The sequence below is a fragment of the Aspergillus steynii genome, assembly GCF_002849105.1.
Source record: "Aspergillus steynii IBT 23096 chromosome Unknown P170scaffold_2, whole genome shotgun sequence".
Taxonomy (NCBI): Eukaryota; Fungi; Ascomycota; class Eurotiomycetes; order Eurotiales; family Aspergillaceae; genus Aspergillus; species Aspergillus steynii.
The window spans coordinates 4,213,767-4,231,697 of record NW_020194399.1 but is presented as its reverse complement, the minus strand read 5'-3'; the positions used below and the strand labels follow the sequence as shown (position 1 = coordinate 4,231,697).

General features: G+C 52.3%; 7 protein-coding genes across 7 annotated transcripts; 5 read left to right on the top strand and 2 right to left on the bottom strand.

Moving 5' to 3' along the window:
* Positions 1 to 605: 605 nt before the first annotated feature.
* On the bottom strand, positions 606 to 2,092 carry P170DRAFT_444762 (eukaryotic translation initiation factor 3 subunit E; the record flags this gene model as incomplete). The annotated part of the gene is made up of 3 exons (XM_024850654.1): positions 606 to 624; positions 689 to 883; positions 951 to 2,092. The coding sequence occupies 3 exons, from the start codon at positions 2,090 to 2,092 to the stop codon at positions 606 to 608; spliced, it is 1,356 nt and encodes a 451-aa protein (XP_024708173.1).
* A 135-nt stretch (positions 2,093 to 2,227) lies between these two features.
* On the top strand, positions 2,228 to 3,214 carry P170DRAFT_472760 (mitochondrial 54S ribosomal protein mL49; the record flags this gene model as incomplete). The annotated part of the gene is made up of 3 exons (XM_024852980.1): positions 2,228 to 2,543; positions 2,714 to 3,078; positions 3,164 to 3,214. 3 exons carry the CDS (start codon positions 2,228 to 2,230, stop codon positions 3,212 to 3,214), a joined length of 732 nt encoding a protein of 243 aa, XP_024708172.1.
* Positions 3,215 to 4,385: 1,171 nt separating this feature from the next.
* P170DRAFT_462711 (putative ARID/BRIGHT domain protein (SWI1)) lies at positions 4,386 to 7,703 on the bottom strand (the record flags this gene model as incomplete). Its single annotated transcript, XM_024852114.1, has 1 exon — positions 4,386 to 7,703. Exon 1 carries the CDS (start codon positions 7,344 to 7,346, stop codon positions 4,386 to 4,388), a length of 2,961 nt encoding a protein of 986 aa, XP_024708171.1. The 5' UTR covers positions 7,347 to 7,703.
* P170DRAFT_434595 (uncharacterized protein) lies at positions 7,289 to 7,703 on the top strand. The gene has a single exon (XM_024848749.1). The coding sequence runs from the start codon at positions 7,399 to 7,401 to the stop codon at positions 7,639 to 7,641; it is 243 nt and encodes an 80-aa protein (XP_024708170.1). The 5' UTR covers positions 7,289 to 7,398; the 3' UTR covers positions 7,642 to 7,703.
* A 2,255-nt stretch (positions 7,704 to 9,958) lies between these two features.
* On the top strand, positions 9,959 to 11,775 carry rpt3 (proteasome regulatory particle base subunit RPT3). The gene is made up of 6 exons (XM_024846478.1): positions 9,959 to 10,301; positions 10,355 to 10,396; positions 10,461 to 10,559; positions 10,613 to 10,899; positions 10,951 to 11,614; positions 11,677 to 11,775. The coding sequence occupies exons 1-6, from the start codon at positions 10,147 to 10,149 to the stop codon at positions 11,693 to 11,695; spliced, it is 1,266 nt and encodes a 421-aa protein (XP_024708169.1). The 5' UTR covers positions 9,959 to 10,146; the 3' UTR covers positions 11,696 to 11,775.
* A 355-nt stretch (positions 11,776 to 12,130) lies between these two features.
* On the top strand, positions 12,131 to 14,102 carry P170DRAFT_434592 (aspartic endopeptidase Pep2). Its single transcript, XM_024848748.1, has 4 exons — positions 12,131 to 12,595; positions 12,690 to 12,840; positions 12,895 to 13,549; positions 13,609 to 14,102. The coding sequence occupies exons 1-4, from the start codon at positions 12,494 to 12,496 to the stop codon at positions 13,895 to 13,897; spliced, it is 1,197 nt and encodes a 398-aa protein (XP_024708168.1). The 5' UTR covers positions 12,131 to 12,493; the 3' UTR covers positions 13,898 to 14,102.
* A 600-nt stretch (positions 14,103 to 14,702) lies between these two features.
* On the top strand, positions 14,703 to 17,930 carry fcpA (protein-serine/threonine phosphatase). Its single transcript, XM_024842328.1, has 3 exons — positions 14,703 to 15,189; positions 15,258 to 15,344; positions 15,421 to 17,930. Exons 1-3 carry the CDS (start codon positions 14,942 to 14,944, stop codon positions 17,564 to 17,566), a joined length of 2,481 nt encoding a protein of 826 aa, XP_024708167.1. The 5' UTR covers positions 14,703 to 14,941; the 3' UTR covers positions 17,567 to 17,930.
* Position 17,931: the final 1 nt, after the last annotated feature.

The following is a 17,931-nucleotide window of genomic DNA, read 5'->3' as shown; positions in this document are numbered from 1 at the left end:
AACAGAAAGTAAAGAGAGGGCCTCAGGGTTCAGATAGATTCCACTCGTCTCTATAGATCATTCGTAACAGCATAGACTAATCAATCAATCAATCAACCAACCACATGGAAAGAAAGCTTTTTATACCACAGGTAGAGAATCATCGGAGAAGAAAGGGGGAAAGCAAATTGATCAGTGGTTTCTCCGGTCTCTTCTCTCGTCTGGAATTCATTCCACAATCTTTCCATTCTTTCCCCCCTTTTTCATCCCAAGATCATACGTATTTTCATCATCTCACAAGGTTTGGTTTAGTTGAGAAGACGTCGACCAAACCGTGTGGCATCAAGACAGATAAAATAGAGAAACAGAAAGGGGGCAAAAAGAAGATGGGAGGGGGAAAATAAAATAGAATAAAAAAAATAAGGATAAGTCGAATAAAGCATAAATAAATTGTGGAACCACCTAAAAACGCCAGCCTGATGCCACTCTGCTTGGTCCCATCACTTTCTCATCAAGCAAAGCCCGCAATTGCAAATCCACGGGGAATACTAATAGGAACAGAACCGACAGGAGAACGGAAAAAGACGCATCTTTTGAATTCGTGTTTGTATTTTCTTCTTTTTTTTTTATTTGGCAACGGCGGCACTAGAAAGGAGGAATTTGAATTAGTAAAAAAATCTCGACCTGGCATGACCGGGACTGAACGAACCTGAGAACTTGCGTCCGGAAGAAGGCACCCTTCGTCTTCTCAATGACCTGCTGGTACACCGACTGAGGCGGGTGGTTCATGATCACCGTGCCCTCCTTGTAGTCGATCTTCGCATCCACTCGGGTGTCGCGGATCAGGTTGACGATCCACTTCTCGCCCTCATCCTGGTTCAGGCCCAGCCGGGTCGACAGGTCCCTGCAAAAGAACGTTAGCATTCCCCTATACAATCAAATCACGTCCGCGTTCTTCAAAGGAAACATACTTGATGTCAATCCGTTGGTGGATCTTGCAGTAGCTCTCGGAGATCAGGTGGCGGGCAGCCTCGACGAAGGCATCGGCGGCGGAAACCAGGAAGAAATCGCTGCGCAGCACATCCTCGGCCTCACCCAGCTTCTTCTGGGCCTCCTCGAAATCGAAGTCGACATACAGCGCCTTGACGAAGTCGGTGATGGGGTCGGTGTATTCGTAGCCCTCCTGGCGGACAACGCGGATCAGATCCTTCAGCTGCTTCTGGTACATGCTGCTGTTCTTGTGTACGCGGGTCCGGTTGGTGATGACGCCGGCGGCGAGGTATCGCAGGATCCACGGGCAGCTGGTCTGGATGGTGTTGATGTAGGCGGGGGAGAAGAAGAGGTCGGTCAGGACATCGCGGGCGGGATCGTGGTTGAAGTAGGGGAAGAGAGACCAGTGGATGAGCCAGGAGCGGTTCTGCAGCTGACCCAGGGGGTTGTTGAATAGACGGGTCTCAATGGAGTCCTTGACCTTCTGGACCTCCTCCATGGCACCGTCCCAGCTGGTGGTCAGGATCTCCGAGGCCAGCTTACCCCATGTGGCGGACGCAACCTTGTCGTTGTCGGTGGACAGAACTCGGAACTGGTAGAGCAGCTCGGCCGCATTGCCGTAGCTACCGCAGCTGTACTGGAACCGGCCGTAGTCGTACAGGCTGTTGACCATCTCGGTCGTGACCCCGTGCTGTTCCTCGAGGAACTTCAAGTTGGCAACCTTGTCGCTGCGCAGGTTGCCGACGACGCTCTCGTCCTGCAGCAGGTCGGTGATCTTGGCGCTTTCCTCCTGGAAGTGTTGCAGCTTGGCGAGAACCTCCTCCCTCTTCTTCACAAACTCGTCGGGGATCGTGTCGGAGTTGTTGATTTCGGACCAGAGGTTGGCCACGTAGTCGGTCATGTTGGTGTGCTTGAGCAGTTCATATTTCGCCCGGACGACCTCCTTGTCGTCATCCTGGCCGGAGCTGAATTCGAGCAGGGGGAAAACCAGATGGCGGTCGAGGTAGGGGATCAACTTGGGGAGGAGGTCATATTGGTTGGCGATTTCTTCCGCGGTCTTGGGGGGGTGAGCGGCGGCACCGCTGAGCAAAGCCTCGGCGGAGGGGGGAGCGTTGGCTGCCATGATGAACAGCGTCGATGGAGAGAAAAAGGAGGAGAGAGGGGGGGGGAGGGGAGGGGGGGACAAAGACAGGCGACAAGAGCAAGAAGGACGTGGATACGCAGACCAGAGTCTTTCTCAGTGTGCGGCGATGCGAAAATGTGGGCGGGAGGGCTGGTTGGCGCGCTAGTCCCGATGGGGGTTAGCGGCAGGTCTCCGCGCAAAGAAGATCCGGAAAGCGTCAAAGTCAGTCCATCTCGGTTCCTCGCCAGCTTCTCCTCATCCTCCCTGCTTTCCCCTCCTGTCATCGCCATGGCGTCCTTCCTCCAGTCTCGCCCGGTCCTGTCGGCCGTTCGCAAGCAGTCGACCGCCGTGCCTTTCGGCCTGCAGACCTCGTCTCAGTCCATGCTTTCTCGTTCGGGGACGTGTAGCTCATTCTCGTCACTATGTTCCTCGACGAGGTCGACCAACTCTCGTAAGTAGCAGCTATCTATTTGCCTCGAATCATCCGGGGGAATCGCGTGTCGCATCCGGTTATTCCGTGTCTCAGGGACTCAACGGAAGACACGGAATCAGCCCAGAAAAAAAAAAAAAAACGAGATACCAAAGAACAGCATGCCAGAAAACTCATTGACCAATCCCCAGAAAATCCTCGTCAATCTCTCTCCTCTACCGTCCCTACACAACAAAGCCGCACCTTTCTGGTACAATTCCGACGCCAATCCCAGTCCCTGAAAGAGAACCCCCCGTCGAAATTTCCTCCGGCCGATTTGCAACTTACCAACCTTCCCTACTTCATCCGTCGCACACCCTCCAACCAACTCCCCGTGTACCTGATCACGAAAGCCGGCGGTACCAAGCAGCAGACCAAGCTTCAAAAGACTGAGGGAGATCTGGATGCCTTGAGGAAGGACCTGGCACAATTTTTGGGGCTCGAGTCCGGCGATCCTGCCGCTCCCCAGAGTCCGGATGTTGCCATCAACCGTCTGACAGGGCATATTCTGGTCAAGGTATGCGGCCACCCCCTCTGCCCCCCTGGGCGCTTATTTTCAGACCCATGCACCCGTGCCGTGCGGCTAACACATCGTATGACAGGGTTGGCGGAAACCCGAGATCCAGCAGTTCCTGTTGCAGCGCAACTTCTAATTCATATATTAAAAGGGATGGCTCCATCTATGAACATGTGGCCTCCGAAACTCATTGGTCTTGCGCAAAATTCCCGGAACGTCAATCTTCTATTTCCTTAAAAAAAAGCATCGCGAGGTACAATGTCATAGACATCCCAAAGAAATCACAAGACCCGGCAGTAGGCTTACTCCGGGATCAAAAGGACGGCAGGAAAGACCCAAGGACGAACAACGCAAAGAAAAGCAGGATATAGGCAGCAAAGTGAAGGCGTTGGGCCCCCTTCTGGCAATGGCTTTTTTCTTTTCTTTCCATTGCTGATTGCTCCCCCCTTTTCTATAATTCTTTTTCCTTCTCAACCAGCTTCCCATTTATCGTGTATTATTTCCTATTGTACCGGTGTTCTGCTCCGTTTCTTCAGTCTCATTCGCGTTGCCGGGGAGGTGTTGACTGGCTTTCTGCATTGTGGCATTTTCTCATTTCCCTGATCTCTTCTCTGCTGCTTTTGTCGCGCGACTCTCTGTATCCTGTACATGTCCAATGACTTCACGGTTGCTTTTGTGCTAATTCTGTGGTTAATCTCGACAATTGATCTAGTTTTAATGGGCGAAGACAGTATGCCGTGCGAGCCAACAAAGCAATCAGCAGTATTAGCCAACTTGCTCTGGGTCTCGGTCTGGTTTATCCTGAATTCCAATTCATAAATTCATATCGAGTCTAGTCGTTGGCCCGCCAAAGTAATCCAAAGCTCGGGTCCAAAAGGAAGAGCACTATCAAGTCTCCGAGTGCGAGAGAATTGTGGATCAAGATAGAGCAAACTAGCGAAAGGCTCCAAGAAGAACGCGGGAGAAGTATCGGGATATGAAGTTTACCCATTTAGACATCATGCATGATCTTGCGCCCGAGGGTATTGAGCATTGTACAAGGAGTGAGAACCACGATGATACACAATGTCACGCCTCACATAATCTTCCCACCGGCGCCGGAGACGAATAGACACGTAAACCAAGAAATGAAGAGAAGAAGAAAGAAGTTAATAAATAGTTTACTCAATGTGAATAGAAGACATGACGGAAGCAAACATCAACAAAGTATCTTGAGAGGTGTAAGATCTTCGCCTTCGCTAGAAGTAACCAAAATGTAAGGGAAAAATTTAGAAAAGACAAACCAACTATAACCAAGCCATTCCAAATCACTCCGCCAACCGCGCATATGTTATTAGCTGCCGAACAACGCCAGGGTCCACATTTGGCATTAGCAAGGCCCCGAGTAAGCTTTCTTTCTTGGGGATGATTCCAGACGGGAATCGCAATGCGCAGTTTGTGTCAACGTATATTGACTTCTCGGCTAGTCGCCGTAGAATAGCCAAGCCACGGTTGATGATCGAGCCATAGGCGGAGGCTTCGGCTTCGGCTTGTCCCCTGGCGGCATGGGACTGTCGGGTATTGGTTTGGGTGGGCGGAACACGTTCCGTACTCAATAAGCAAGATAGTCGCAGCAGATGTATGGCAAACCCATCAATGGATTCAAGCCATGCTTTGGCGAGGGTTCCATCCGCGAACCCGCTGAGAATATCCGCGGCCAGAAGCCCCTGCATGAGGAACACTTTGCGAGCATCTGCTATGGCGAGCGGCTTCCGAGGCTGGTCGGGAACTGGGCAAATGGCAAGCGCAAACGACCGTGTGAGCAGTTCCAATTGAGGGCTTCCACTGCCATCGCCGACGAAAATCGTTCTGAAGAAGGTTCGATTGGGTTCATCTCGGGCCAGTAGTTTTGCCAAACTATCCACTGCAGCCGGGGTATATTTGTGAATTGATGGGTTATAAGCCGTGAACATGACACCCTCTGGCCCCAGTGTCGGGCCTGGGAATGGCGCGAAGGATAGAAGGAAGTGTAGGAGGCAGAGCGCCTCCTCCTTGCTCGGTAATTGAACCGTGTGGGCCAGGTTACTGAGGTAAATCACGGTGTCCTTCATAAAGTCCAGCGTGTTTTGGTGAGTTCGCAGGAGCATGTTTCGGGTTCCCAGATAGCGGATGATGGTGGAAATAAACTGGATGACGGGAGGTGTTGAGAGGATTCCAAAGTTGGATTCGGTAAATGAAAAGTTGCGCAGAATGGTCGTAATGCAAATAAGTCTATCCACGGCCCGGTCTAGCTCATATTCAAGGCTTCCAAATTCAGGAGTATCCGCCAGGGATGTCCACTCTGATTGACACCCACGGGTGATTTCTTCATAGGATGGAAGAAGCATCATGTCTGAGACTTCCGCCGCGTGTTCAGCGAGAAACTCAGCCTGGTCTTCGGCACATTCGATCAAGCTTTCCACCAAATCCTCGCAATTGTCCAGCGAGATCTGAATTGCCGGCTCACAAGAGATGGATGCCAGAGTATCTAGTGCCATGCGCATCTCCGCATGCATTCCAGATTTGATACTCATCGTGAGTGCATGAATATCAATTACACCAAGTTCGGCAAACGTGGGAACGTTGGGTTTTAGCCTGGAAATATCTTCTCCAAGTTGATACATATCATCCACGACAATCGGACCATGTTGATTGTTCTCCGACAGGACCATAGGCTTGAAGGGATCCTCGATGGGTTGCTTGAGAGGCATATTGGAAGGCTGCTCAAACTGTTCGGCAGGTTTGCCGGGTACGGATACAGGGCCCTTCCCTGATTGCGCAGGTGATTGTGCCGGTACCTGTCCAGTAGGGTCGTGTGGCGTTGCTGGCGGTTGGGACTGGCGGGAAACACTCAGTCGATGTTGATGCTGTTGTTTGACCGGCCCTTTGACCGGTGTCGGGGTTGCGAAGCCGTTCGAGGCATTGTTTTGAACACTGCTGGATACCGACGCGGTACTAGGAGAGGGATGGCCCATCTGCTGGGGAGTCTCAAACGCTTGCGGAGGCTTGACAGCCGGCGACTGGAACTGCATCCCGGGTTGATCGGGGGCCGGGCGAGGAAGTGACGTCTGCTGCTGCATCTGATCTGCGAACTGTTTCTGCTGTGTATTGAGAAACGCCTGCTCGTAAGCAGCCAGATTTCGCTGGTAATGATCGCGAATTTCTTGCACAGCCATCGGAAATTGCATCGGCGGGAAATTAAGCTGTTGAGCGATCACCGACCACATGTTGGTTGCCGATATCTTCTTAGATCCACCCAATTTCATGACCGTGGCGTAGAGCTGGACCAGATTGATTGGGCGACCGCTTACGACCGGGTTGAGGTCGAGAGGCATATTCCGCGACATCATGAACTTCTGCAACGATCTCATGAATCCTTCGGGATTGGGGGGTTTCGCCATGTTTTGCTGCATCTGCCTAATGGCCGCCATCTGCTGGGGGTTCGCCATGGCGTTCATCCCCGCTGCAACGGGGCGCCCGGCCATCGCTGGGTTCATGTTCATCGGCCGGCCTTGATTTTGCATTTGCATGGCATGTATTCGCTGTTGCTGCTGCTGAGCAGCCATGGCCTGCTGGTATCCCTGGGGCATGCCACCGAATTGCGCTTGCATCGGTGCTTGGACCGCCGCGGACGACATGGCGGTTGCCGGCGAAAATTGCGGCCCCATGCCCTGAGGGAATGGCTGACCAGGCATGAAGGAATTGTTCTGCGGGGTATTCACCCTGCTCGGGTGGTCCGGTTGCGACGGCGACATTTGCGCACCAACATGAGGACCTGCGGGCGAAAAAGGGCTTGGGGATGCCGTTCCCATTCTCTGCACGCCGTGTTGATCAAATTCCTGCATGATCGGAGATTGCGTCACATTTGGAGTGGCTCCTTGCGGCAGGTGTTGATACTGGCTCATATGCGGAGCAAACTGCGGTGTCCCATTCGCCGGTCCTTGATATCCTGGGAAAGGGACCTGGTGGGGTGTTTGCGATCGCGACGCAGCAATCCCGCCCGGTGCCTGTCTAGGGGACATGGCGATGCCATCCTCCGGCCGAGGCCGTTTGGACGGAATCACCTGGTTAGGGTTGTGGAAGCCGGGAGAGACATTTCGCGGCACGCCGTTAAACATGCGTTGGAACTGGTTAGGGTCGGGAGTGGGGGATGCATGGAGGAATGCTGTTGAAGGATCAATGGTCGCCTGGTGGAAAGCACCATTATCATGGCTGGGAAGATTCGAGCCGTCGGCTAGCCAGGCATTCATGTCGTGTGGTTTTACCAACCCATCTGCAGGTTGAGGAGAGCTGTCAGAAATTATGGCACACAGCAGGCTGGACGGTCAACATGCGATCGACACAAATCGATGCACAAGGCCCATGATCCCGATAGGAACCAAAGAGCAAACTCGGAATGGATGGAATGCAATTAGGGGATGGGATATTAACGCGTCGACTTATGGGGCGGCACTAGGTCGCGCTCGGAGTCTGCGACACGAGCGAGGTGAGGCAAACAACGAGCGCACCCAGGCAGCGCGACGACAAGGCGGGGGGGAGGTCTGAGAAAAGCATCCAGGGACAAATCCAGACGAGGGAAGTAGGTGCAGCATGGTCAAGGGACAAATATAATGTACATACCGACAAGGCTGGATAACTAAAATGCCGACTCACAAGCGGATGGAAGCCGGTCCCGAAATAGCAGCGGTTGGAGGGCGCAAGAAAGAGTGCGAGGAGTGAGCGGTCACGGGACCGAGCGCGCCGTTGGCCGAAAATGAGTGGAAGTACTGGAGGACGCTGCCATCAGCATCGAAGCAGAGGGCTGGAAATCAGCTGTATTACGGCAGTTGGGGGCAATTCGAAGGGCAAAGGTATAAAATCATAAAAACAAAAATAAAATAAAATCGTATCAAAATCAAATCAAGATACTGGGACAAGCCTCAGAAAAAAAAAAAAAGGAAAAAGAAAAAGAAAAAGAGAAAGAGATCACGGTTCGCAGCAGACGTGCGTGGCCAGACAGAGTGCGTGGCCACAACCGCAGAGGCGTGGGGAGGAGAAAGCAGGCAAAATCCAATCATTGGAGGGAGAGGCGGGGAACAGAGAACATACCTGATCAAACGGCGCTGGGTATTGTGAACAAGCTCCGGGGGCTGGTATCTTATTCTTGGTTTATTTTTTTCCACGTATTCAATTTTAAATAATTTTTTCCACCTCGGACTTTGGGGAGCGAAGGAGATCGCTTCGAAAGCAAAAGAAAGTGGAGGCACGGAAAAGGTGGGAAGGGCAAGAATGGAGACGGGCGTGGAGAGAGCGAGGGGATGAGAGTCGAGACACCTCCAGACGAGAAGCGCAGGAAGGGGGAAAGAGCAGTGAGGAGCAGGCCGGAAATCGCAGGGAAAAGGTACGTACAAAACCTTCCCTGGTAGGTTATTTTACCAGTAGTCGCTGAGCGAAGGGGAGGAAGCAAGTCAGGTCGACTCGGGTCACTTGCGAGCCGCCCTGGAGGTTTCCTTTCGGCAGGCGGAATCTCCCGGCAGCTGCCCGCTTAGCTAAGCGCCGCTTACATCGTGGTTCTGGATTGCGTTGACCAGCATGCAATTAATTGGTAGACATCTTGCAAGTGAGATTCATCCCATAGTGCTGGTGAAAGAGAAACATAAAAAATCAAGAAAAAAAATTGTTCTCTCGTCAGAACCCTGCCAGATATTCGGTTAGTTGAACGCGGCCGGTGGGTTGGTTTGTTTGGTAAGTGGGAAGTATACATGGGGTCCGCGATCAGGAATGAAAAGAAGCAAGCATCGTGGGATACAAATCATACAAATCAAGGGGGAGGGGAATCCAAAACGACTCCTGGGGATGGGAGGATCTCAGGCATGGGAACCCAAAAATCACAGATGAAAGCAAAGAAGAAAAGAAAACAGCCCCGGTAACAGGAGAAAAGGGCGTCTGCTGCTCTTATAAACTGCTGAGGTAAAGCCCACCGAATAATTAAATCGCCCAATCTGAGTAGTCACGGTATGGATGAGCATTTGTCGCCCGCTAAATCCACGACGCTCGCTAGATATATACCATCTTTCCCACCCTTGCACAGATCCCTTTCCAGTAGACTCTCTAGTTTCGTCTTTTTCTTTTTCTTTTTCTTCCCCCTTTCCCATTCTGTTGCTAGAAGAAAGAATAGTGATATTTTACGTTGGACTTGGATGCGAAGCAACCCCCTCTTTCCCTTTTTCTTCTGTCTTTCTGAAATTCCTACCTAGCATTGTCCCACCTGCCACGTCCTGACGACGCACTAAATGACTAGGTGATTGGCCACTTTTTGGAGGTCCGGATCGGTTCCGTGGAGCATCAAGTGAAATTAAGAATGGAACACGATATGGGGTAGGTGCCATCGGGGAGTTCCAAGGGTGTGATGAATAGAGAGACCCTGCTGGAACCTGGTTGGTACGCCATCTTTGCCAGTCTAGACCCGGTGATGTACTAGAATACACCTTTTGCCCAGTATGAATCACAATCATCATTCTGCAACTATATATTTAATTGCGCCACGAAACCACAGTCATGATCTCACAGATGATCCCCCCACCTGAAAATACCCTACGCACTGTAGACCACGTATGATACAACCAGGCAATTCGAAGCAAATTTTGCATCAAGGGATTAATTGCATCAGTAATGTACAACACCCAGCATCCATAGGAGGGGTTCAAAGATGGTGCTTATTGCTTCTTCATACCATTAGCAGAAGATATCAAAAACTGGAAGAATATTTTTTATATTATTCTATTTAATTTTATCTTCTAGTGTATGAAGCCCGGTGGAGTGAAGCGCATGCGTTGTGATTGTCCCCTCGGGCAGGAGATGATGCCTCGCCACGCCCGAACAGCATCGACGACCATCACGTGACCCCAGTTGGTAAGCTACGACAGCCCGGCTGGTCCTGAAAGCTTCCGGTTCATTCAACTACGCACTCCAACTTATCTTCACCACCTTCTCCCAGTCCTTTCTCCCACCCCCCACGCGAGTGCAAGCACCCGGTACTTCTTTTTCCCTCGTCTCAATCAAATTTCCATCATGGGAGACGTTGCCGTGGAGAACCCGGCGCACGTCACGCCTTATACCAAGTCAGCTCCATTGGACACTATTCCCAACATAGAATCCATCGAGGGCACGGCGAATGATGGAGGTGATGAATATGCCACCCTGAAGAAACTTCAACGACACTTAGAGTATGCTGGACGCCCGTCATCCTCACACAGCCGTTGCTGACAGCTGCCGCCAGGTACATTCAACTACAGGAGGAGTACATCAAGGATGAGCAACGGTATGTCCCATCGCCTTGCCCCCATCATTTAGAATATCAACTAATCAGCATGGCCAACAAATAGAAGCCTGAAGAGAGAGCTGGTTCGCGCACAGGAGGAAATCAAGCGGATACAGAGTGTTCCCTTGGTCATTGGCCAGTTCATGGAAGCTATTGATCAGAAGTATGTTAAAACAAGCGGGCGCCTAATTTCCATGCTAACATGTTTTGTCATAGTACTGGTATAGTGCAGTCGTCGACTGGCTCGAATTACGTCGTCCGTATCTTGTCCACGCTCGATCGCGAAAAGCTCAAGCCGTCATCCTCGGTCGCCCTTCATCGCCACTCCAATGCCCTCGTTGATATCCTCCCCCCGGAGGCCGACTCGTCTATTGCCATGCTCGGTGAAAATGAGAAGCCGGATGTATCTTACGCGGATGTTGGTGGTCTTGATATGCAGAAGCAGGAGATTCGGGAGGCGGTCGAATTGCCCTTGACGCACTTCGATCTCTATAAACAAATTGGTGAGTCAGATGGGTAGGAATGAAAAGGTGTTGTGGCTGACTCTCTCGCAGGTATTGACCCCCCTCGTGGTGTCCTGCTGTACGGCCCACCCGGAACTGGTAAAACCATGCTGGTCAAGGCCGTGGCCAACAGCACGACTGCCAGCTTCATTCGCGTGAATGGTTCCGAGTTCGTCCAGAAGTACCTGGGAGAAGGTCCTCGCATGGTCCGTGATGTGTTCAGAATGGCCCGAGAGAACTCCCCTGCGATCATCTTCATTGATGAAATTGATGCCATCGCCACCAAACGTTTTGATGCCCAGACGGGTGCCGACCGTGAAGTCCAGCGAATCCTGCTGGAGTTGCTGAACCAGATGGACGGTTTCGAACAGTCGAGCAACGTAAAGGTTATCATGGCCACCAACCGAGCGGATACCCTTGATCCCGCCTTGCTTCGTCCGGGTCGTCTGGATCGTAAGATCGAGTTCCCGTCGCTGCGTGACCGACGGGAACGTCGCTTGATCTTCACGACCATTGCTTCCAAGATGTCTCTGTCCCCGGAAGTCGACTTGGACTCGCTAATCGTGCGCAACGAGCCTTTGTCGGGTGCCGTGATTGCTGCCATTATGCAAGAGGCCGGTCTACGGGCCGTGCGAAAGAATCGGTACAACATCATTCAAAGCGACCTCGAGGATGCTTATTCCGCTCAAGTCAAGACGGGACAGGAAGCAGACAGGTACGTGCCTCCCTTTCGATCTCATCCTGCGTGTCGATTGAGACTAATGTATTACGATACAGGCTGGAGTTCTACCGCTAAACCGGGATCGGTTGGTAATTAATGTGCTGGAAATGGGACATGCGCATGGCGAACGGGGGGTTCTTAGTTGTATCATCAAGGTCTAGAGTTCCACTTATATAGGGAATCGACTGGTGTATTGGACATGTTCCTGTGGACTGTAGAGACCAAGTAGACTGTTAACTCTTACTGCGTAAATCTTCAGATTCGGTGTTCGTCTTTAACCTTTGCCAAGACTCTGTTAGCTGAATAAGCCAGTCGGGGAGGGGGGACCTTCAGAGCGGTCTTACATCATCAGCGGCCGCGGCCGGAATGACTAGTCCGATAGATAATCACTAGTTAGTTGACAGTGGGCTAAGATAACAGCGCAATCGCGTGATGGCCGAGTACAAGGGGAGAGAATCCCGAGTAATATGGATAGATACAGTAACGACCTACCTAATAATAAGCCATCTCCTGAAACATACGCTGTGCTGGTCACCTCGGCGCTTGCGACCTTGCTGGCGGTGCCTGAACAGTTGCTCGCTGCCTGTTGGATGGGCGGCAGTCAAGTGATGCACCCGTGATGATCCTCCCCGGTCCAATGACGCAGCTGGGGCGCCATGATTGGCCGGCTCCACAGCTAGGCAAGGTCGCTCCGCAACCGACTCATCTCACTCGCTCTCGCTCTCCTTGCCCGACTTCGCTCCCTCCGATCTCTCTTCCTTCCCATCCTCTCTTCATCTCATCGTTACCTCTCCCATCGACCTTTTGTATCCATAGAGACGTTCTTTAATCCAGTCCTGGTTCTTCATCAAACTACGGTCTCTGCTGCCCATCATGAAGTCGGCCTCCTTGCTCACGGCCTCCGCGCTGCTGAGCTATGCTTCCGCCGAGGTTCACAAGTTGAAGCTCAACAAAGTCCCCCTGTCGGAGCAATTGGTGAGTCAAGCAATGCCTGAGCTTTTCTACCACGATCGTATCTCTGCAATACGCACTGTTTGCCTGGCGGTAAACTGACCGATATATCTATCAGTACACCCACAACATCGACGCCCACGTGCAAGCTCTGGGCCAGAAGTACATGGGTATCCGTCCTACCACCCATGAGCAAATGTTCCAGAGCAGTCCCGTGAATGACATGGGTCGCCATGACGTGCTGGTCGACAACTTCCTCAACGCTCAATGTAAGGCCTTCTGTCAGCGCTGCCTCTGCGGGATGTAGTACTAATCAACTTCAGACTTCTCGGAGATTGAGATCGGCACGCCCCCTCAGAAGTTCAAGGTTATTCTGGATACCGGTAGCTCAAACCTCTGGGTCCCTTCTTCGGAGTGTGGTTCCATCGCTTGCTACTTGCACAACAAGTACGACTCGTCCGCGTCGTCCTCGCACAAGAAGAACGGCAGCGAGTTCGAGATCAGATATGGATCTGGTAGCCTGAGTGGATACGTCTCTCAGGACACCGTCAAGATCGGTGATCTGGAGATTAAGGATCAGCTGTTTGCCGAGGCGACCAGTGAGCCCGGCCTTGCTTTTGCTTTTGGTCGCTTCGACGGCATCCTGGGGCTGGGATTTGACACCATCTCCGTCAACAAGATCGTTCCCCCCTTCTATAGCCTGCTGGACCAGGATCTCCTTGATGAGGCCGTGTTTGCTTTCTATCTGGGAGACGCCAACAAGGAAGGTGACAGCTCCGAGGTTACCTTCGGTGGTGTTGATGAGGACCACTACACCGGTGATCTGATCAAGATCCCTCTTCGCCGCAAGGCGTACTGGGAGGTCGACTTTGATGCCGTTGCTCTCGGTGACAATGTGGCTGAGCTTGAGAACACCGGCGTCATCCTGGACACTGGCACTTCTCTCATTGCTCTGCCTTCGACTCTTGCTGAGCTCCTGTAAGTCTTACCTTGGTCCTCGTGCTCATGTATGATTAGTCTGCTAACGTGTCTTCCAGGAACAAGGAAATCGGCGCCAAGAAGGGGTTCTCTGGCCAGTACTCGGTCGAGTGTGACAAGCGTTCGTCCTTGCCCGACCTCACCTTCACCCTGAGTGGCCACAACTTCACGATTACCCCATACGACTACACCTTGGAGGTTCAGGGCTCCTGCATCAGCGCCTTCACCGGCATGGATTTCCCCGAGCCCGTTGGCCCGCTGGCTATCCTGGGTGATGCGTTCCTGAGAAAATGGTACAGCGTGTATGACCTTGACAACGGAGCCGTTGGTCTCGCCAAGGCCAAATAAGTGTTATGCCGACAATGGCATGCTCTGGTTCCGCGTCGCGTGGTTCCTGGATGTGCCGATGTCCCCTTTGTAGCTGGTCTATCTGTTATGCGTGTCTTAATACCTGGATTTCCTCTCTGTCTCTCCGGAGGAATCGGGATCGGGGGAGAGAGTTATGTGGCGAGTGATGTGCATTCTGTGTTATTTCGAAACTGGAATCCTCGAGTGGCGCGCTCTTAGTTTTAGCTTCTCTGTCACCGAGTAATTGAATGTTGATAACTCTTTATTCTTCCCACTGACGCGACCTACCAGCCTGGTTGGGAGCTGAGAGACAACCGCGACCTGAGCTTTAGGTGAAATACGGAGTAGATTGACGTAGCCAACAAAGGGAGCCATGAAAGACGGACCCTTGGAAGGGTCTGGGCCAAGTCGGTGTTCTTTTGTCTGGCCCCGCACGGGCTGCCGACCACCCAACCGGACTTCGCTCTTCTGCCTGCCTTGGCAGCCAACCTTCTTTCACGGCTCCTCCTCACGCGCTCTTTTCATCATCACCACCACTCTCTTTCTTTGGCTCACCCCCCCCCTAAGATTGTGTTTCTTCTTCGGATATATCTGTCATTCCATTGCCTATCTGCGGCGCCGGAGTCGCTCTTCTCTACCAGTTTTCTTTGCCCCTCCCTCTTCCCTCGTGCGCTTGTCGCGTTCTGTGGCAAATTTCCTGCCTCTCATCTGAGCTACTCTTTCACCTCGGTCAACGTCAGCCCCCGTCATATCCTGTGTTTCCTAGTAGGGGTCACCCCCAACCTAAGTCCTCTGAAATCTTCCTTTTGGACAGGTCGGATTGAGTTTCGCCAGCTTCCGGTTTTTAATCCGTGATTGGCGCACGCCGGGTATGGCTCCATAGCCGTCCGCCCCGAGACATCTCAGCTCACTCACAACCTCACACCTCATTATTTCCTTTTTTGAATTACGGTATTGGCCGACTGTGGAGGGATTTCAAAGCTGCATTGGGGGAAATTGGGGGAAGAGAACCAGGAACTAAACGAACCAGGCTTGCCCAGGAGCATGCTTCTGCGTTTACCGCCTAGCCTCCATTACCCGATCACCGTAACGTCGTTGCTCAAACAGCCCGGCGATGCGGTGGAAAGGGACGAGGCTTTATTCTGGTATTTATATCAAACGACTGTCACGGAAGGAGACGGACTCGGCAACAAAAATGATGTCCTGCGCACGTTTCCGGCCAAATTTGAGTCCACCGCCGATGGAGAAATTGTGCAGTGGAAGGTTACGAAGGGCGATGTGATCAAGGGACCGTAAGTCTTTGGCTTGTGACTCGCTATACTTGGCGGGGGAATCAAGATTCGCTAACATGTGGGATTAGTGTCGACATCGTGGAGATCGATGAGCCATGTGCTCACGAGGTGCAATTTGGAGGGCTCTGCGCAGAATGTGGAAAGGACATGACCGAGTAAGTAAACGAGGGGTATCTGATGATACTAAGCTTGATCATCTGGCTCTGAGGGTCTAACTTGTTTGATTTCTAGATCGACATATAATACGGAAGTCACGGACTCGATGCGCGCCCCCATTCAGATGGCCCACGATAACACGGCGCTCACCGTGAGCGAGAGGGAAGCTACCCGAGTGGAGGAAGATGCGAAGCGCCGTCTTTTGTCGAACCGGAAGCTCTCGCTTGTGGTGGATCTCGATCAAACAATTATCCATGCTACTGTTGATCCGACCGTTGGAGAATGGATGGAAGACAAAGATAACCCAAACCATCAAGCGCTGAGTGATGTTCGAGCGTTTCAGCTAGTGGACGATGGCCCGGGAATGCGCGGATGCTGGTACTATGTCAAGCTACGACCTGGACTAGAGTCTTTTTTGCAGAATGTCGCGGAGCTCTACGAACTGCACATTTACACTATGGGTACTAGGGCATATGCACAGCATATCGCAGGGATTATAGACCCGGATCGGAATTTGTTTGGCGATCGCATTCTCAGTCGTGACGAGAGTGGCAGCTTGACAGCGAAGAATCTTCATCGCTTATTCCCCGTGGACACGAAAATGGTGGTCATTATTGATGACCGTGGGGATGTTTGGCGCTGGAGTCCTAATCTTATCAAGGTGTCCCCTTATGATTTTTTTGTTGGGATAGGAGACATTAATTCGAGTTTCCTTCCCAAGAAGCAAGAGTTGGAAGCAGTCAAAAACGAAGCGCCAAAGCCCGCACCTCCGGCCCCGAAACCGCCGCCGTTGGAACAACATCACGCCAATGGCACGACGGCGAAAGCGGGAACGGACCCAGAGGTGTCGACATTGGAACAACTGGTGACTATGGGCGGTGGAGACAACCCGAGGTTGCTTCAAGAGCAGAGCGATGCGCAGGAGGAGACGATCATGCACCAGGTCGAGGATCGCCCGTTACTGCAAAAGCAAAAGGAATTGGATGCCGAGGATGATGCAGCTGAGAGCAGCGATTCGTCCACGAGCGTGGATGAGTCGCAAGATCCTAGCAAGCAGCGACATCATTTATTGGAGGACCACGACCGGGAACTTTTTGAACTAGAAGGACGGCTCGAGCAAGTACATAAGCAGTTCTTCGATGAGTATGAAAAGAAGCGCCTGGGGGCATTGGGTGGAAGAGTGGCCGCTCTGAGAGGCGAGAAGACACCGTCAAAGGACAGGGATGTGGATTTGAAGTTGGTTCCCGATGTGAAGGACATCATGCCGCAAATCAAGCGCCGAATACTTGGCGGTGTAGTCCTGGTATTCTCCGGAGTACTTCCTCTGGGGACAGATACCCAGAACGCCGACATATCTTTGTGGACGAAGAGCTTCGGCGCTGCCATTTCCCAGAATATCAACCTCCGGACCACGCACCTGGTGGCTGGCCGAAACCGCACCCAGAAAGTCCGAGAAGCCACGCGATATCCGAAAATCAAGATCGTCACGACACAGTGGCTGCTGGACTGTCTAACGCAATGGAAGCGGGTGGACGAGGGGCCATACCTGCTTCCCGTTCACCCTGATGATCGAGGCGAGCCGATTGACCCTGGTTCATCGTGGCCTTCGTCTTCTGACGAGGGAACCGGCACGCCCTGGACGGATGAAGAGGGCGGCACATCGGAGTCTACGGATGACATCCTCAAGTCCTCAGGGCTTGACGAGAGCTCGCCCATTGGGTACGACGCTGACCAGCAAGCCGCGATCCACGAGGAGCTGAAGGAATTCCTTGGGAGTGACGACGAGAGCGAAAGCGACAGCGAAGCCTCTTTCTTGGTGGACGAGCCCACGGCATCGGCACCGGGCAAGAAGCGAAAACGAGGCGAAGGGCCAGATGACAGCGATGATGACATGGAAGATCAGGATAGCCAGGGCGAAGATGGGGGTGACTTGCAAGGCTCACGCTTATCGCAACGGATCAAGCGGTCGTATGAACGAAGCACCGGACTTAGGGCTGTGGCGAGTGCAGAGCCCTCCCAGGAGATGACCGAACGTGACGACAATAACGACGACGAGGAGGATACACCGTCTGAACCCAAAGAGTCATCAGCCAGATTCCCCGAAGACCCGGCGGACGACGACGACGAACTGGAGCGGGAGATGATGGCGGCCTTTGGGGAGGAAAGCGAACCGGACCATGACAACCCTACTACGGCAGAACTACCTTCGGCCGACAAGTAGGCAACCCGGAGACGTTTCTGTAGTCCAGTCGGATGAACTACGACCGAACCAGTCTGGCTTGGTGGACAGGCTACTTCGTGCGACTTCCCGACTCGCCGTTCGATCCTTTTGTGTTATGATTTTCCGTGCTTGTTCATTTCGTTGCAAATGGTTGCGATGCAATGTTCGCATAGCGATGGCGTTAGGACCTGCATAATCACTCGAGTCCCTTTCTATTCTCTGTTCCAAACATGTTCTCTCGACGTGAATTGAAAGGTCTACGAGAGTTTGAGGCTGGGATGTATTTGGGAGTGATCGTGTTAATTCTTGATAAATAGCTAGGACAATTAACTTCGGATATATCTCAATTGAGTTGGAAAAAAAAA